Here is a 2,901-nt window from a genome sequence, read left to right on the forward strand (position 1 = left end):
TTTCTGATTTACAGCGGCTCCGCATTTTACGAAATGCCAGGTCATCTTCTGTCTCCTGCAGTCAACTTTTTGAAAAAAGTTGAGACCTCTTTTCCAGAAGACGCCGAATCCTTTTAGATAGCCTGCGGCTCATCAGATTGCGTGCTGGTTTTTTTGGGACGAACATCGCGTCAGCCTCGTGAACCTTCTGGACAATGGTCCTATATAAGTGTGGAGCTCCATCCAGGAGGACTTTGGGGCGTTGAAGTCATCTACCAGTAGGGTATAGGTGAAGTGGTAGCTGGAGGAGAGTTGCTCAAGTGTTGGTATGAGGAATTGGTCATCTTCAGAGGGAATCGAGGGGCTACGGTAGACCACACCGAGAAGGAAGGAATCGGATCCGCGCAGCGGGATTTGGATCCATAGTGCATCGCAAAAAGGTGCAGGAGTGGTGCCGGAGAGGACAATCGGGATGGGCAGGGCCGCATGTAAGTACAAACCAAACCCACCAGCCCTCCCTCGTTTTCAGTGTGCTCGAAAAATAGAGTGGCTGTCTATCAAGATCTCCGCGTCAGAGGCATCTGGTGTGAGCCAGGTCTCTGTGAGTGCGATTATGGACAGCTGTTCGAGGCAAGCTGACTGTTTAATATCGCAAAAATTGTTGAAAAGGCTGAGGCAGTTTGTGGACAAGAATTTCAACATTGTCTCTGCTGCATCCAAGAGTGAGGAGCCTAGAGTTGGTGACCAGGGCAGTCAGCAGATTTAATAGTTGGCTCCAGAGGGGCCTCTGGGGCATACTCGTCTGATTCCTGTCTTGGTGGTTTTTGGGGATTGTTTTCATTTGCAGTTTTTTCGCCCCGTGGGAGCCCGATTCGCTCGGGCCTTCTACCTTTTGGGGACGAAGTTTTTTCCCCGGGGGCGGAAATTTCGACCATTCCTACTTGTAGCTCTTTCAATAGCACCTTTTGGACGACCAGATTTGCTGCTGATGAAAGATTTGGGGCAAACTTTCGTCTGTTTGGTTTCTTGGGCGTTTTGGCGCGGTTTGATCGGAAAGGTGTCTGTGTGAGGCCTTGAGCGCTGGGTGGCGGCACCAAGAAGTAATTATTTTGGTGGCGCTCCCATGAGACTCGTTTTCGCAGAGGACTCTACCTTGAAGCCAGCCAGCAGTTTTCTGATTTAGCGAATTTCATATGGCTTGTTTGGCTGTAGTCACTCTTCTTTCGTGTTTGTGTGGACACCCGATCCGCCAGCGACCAGCGTGGCCAACTGGATGTACGAGGGATTTTCCGGTTCGCCGTGGTCAGGTTTGTGGCTTTGGCTGTCGGGGTCCTGGGCGACGACTGTGTTCACAAGCAAAGAGTGGAGCTGGGGATTGGCAGTTTTACATTCTCAGTGGTGTACGGTTGTCGCAGCATTCTCCGATGTCGAGGTCAACGCATGTGGTTGATTTGTCGGTGGGCTTCGCTGCTTGTCCCCGCACATCTGACTCAGTCCGGTTCAGAGGCTGTGGCTTTGGTGAGGAGTTTACTGCTGCACCCTTGCCCGTCTGTTAGAAAAGAAGCGCTGATAGCTCTACGTACTTTGGGCGCTGCTTCCACGTGAGGCTTGCCTCCTCCAGAGCATCACTGCCTTTGGTGGGCGAAGGGTCTGTGGTGGTCGAATAAAAACTGCTGTCCGGAGACGCGGCCGGTTGCTTCGGCATGCTTTCGGGAGCACAAAGGGCTATGGCCACAATCGGCTTGACCATGAGTTTGAGATCGGCTGAACTGGCGCCAAGTGGAATCCTGTTTTGCGCCTCTACCCTTGATCTGTTGTGACTCAGCTTTCGCGCGTCTAGAGGGCGATCCTCAGATAGACTCCTGATCATTGGGTAGGCCTTTTGAATGCTGCCAGCCCGCTCCAAGATCTTCCGTACGGCAAATGGGGAGGAAAGGGTGACTAGAGGCCCAAGTTTTCTATAGAGGAAAATGTCGGTAGCTCAGGTAGCGTGGATGGTGGTCGTTGGCTTGTTCGCCGAGCTGGGCAATTTGATTGCAAACGTTCCATCACCAATAGAGGTGAAATCAGTGCGTTATTGTGGAGCGTAGTAGCGCGTAGCGGTGGGTTGGTGGTTGTGCACAACCTAGTGTTCGCTTGCTTCCCTTCTGGTAACCATTCTGCGCGAAGCGATTGGTGATCAGGCTTAGGGAGGACACTACTAAGGACCGACTGTGCCAGCTTCGTTGGCGTGATTTTTTCGGAGAATCACCCCCAGATTATCATTCTGCTCTCCCCTAATTGCTTGTCTACTAAAGGCGCTGTGGCGGTCTTTACTGCCGCGTCAGAGAGCTGGATGACTTTCCTCGCAGCCAGCGGACCCGGGATGGATAGCGCGAGGTACTCGTTCAGTGAAAAAAGTTCTTTATCAACTTTCGTCCTGGTCGCTGCGTTCTTTACGTTTGCATCCTCCAGCGCTTCAGAAAAAAGCTCCAGTTTCGCGTTGAGTATCCCGATCAAAGCAGAACACACACCGGTCTTTCTGATTCAGCAATGGGGATTGGGTTTCGTCTTTGGTGGCTCTCTTCTTAGCTGCGGTATGCATTGCACCCTTAATTTAGAGGCAGTTGGTTTAGACAAACGGGTGAGGAGAGTTAGCTAATTGGCTTACCTGGTTGTCCTGTAAACCCGTGCATTTAAAGTGCCACCAGGCCTCATTGTTGTGGCATTGCATACCGCGTCTTACGTTCGACGGACAGCCATTTTGCCCACATCTGTTGTGGTCCATCGATGACTGCAGAGAGCAGTCTGTATTCATGAATGTCATGATTAAGACTGGGCGCAAAATAGGAACTGAACGCAAAATAACAGGGGTTATCACCTAAATGTTATGTTAGAGTGAGAAGATTCAACAAATGACTCGTGTGTATTCTGTGAATAGAT

At 51.0% G+C, this 2,901-nt stretch overlaps 1 protein-coding gene across 1 annotated transcript in view; it reads left to right on the plus strand.

Moving 5' to 3' along the window:
* T265_10065 (hypothetical protein) overlaps window positions 1–405 on the plus strand; it is a gene marked incomplete at both ends in the record, with an annotated part of 7,014 nt that extends 6,609 nt beyond the window's left edge. The window contains one exon of the mRNA XM_009176328.1: window positions 269–405. Coding sequence (XP_009174592.1) covers window positions 269–405 — 137 coding nt within the window. The remainder of the gene's footprint in view (window positions 1–268) is intronic.
* Between the last annotated feature and the right edge of the window lie 2,496 nt (window positions 406–2,901).

This window comes from Opisthorchis viverrini, assembly GCF_000715545.1.
Source record: "Opisthorchis viverrini unplaced genomic scaffold opera_v5_325, whole genome shotgun sequence".
Lineage (NCBI taxonomy): Eukaryota > Metazoa > Platyhelminthes > Trematoda > Opisthorchiida > Opisthorchiidae > Opisthorchis > Opisthorchis viverrini.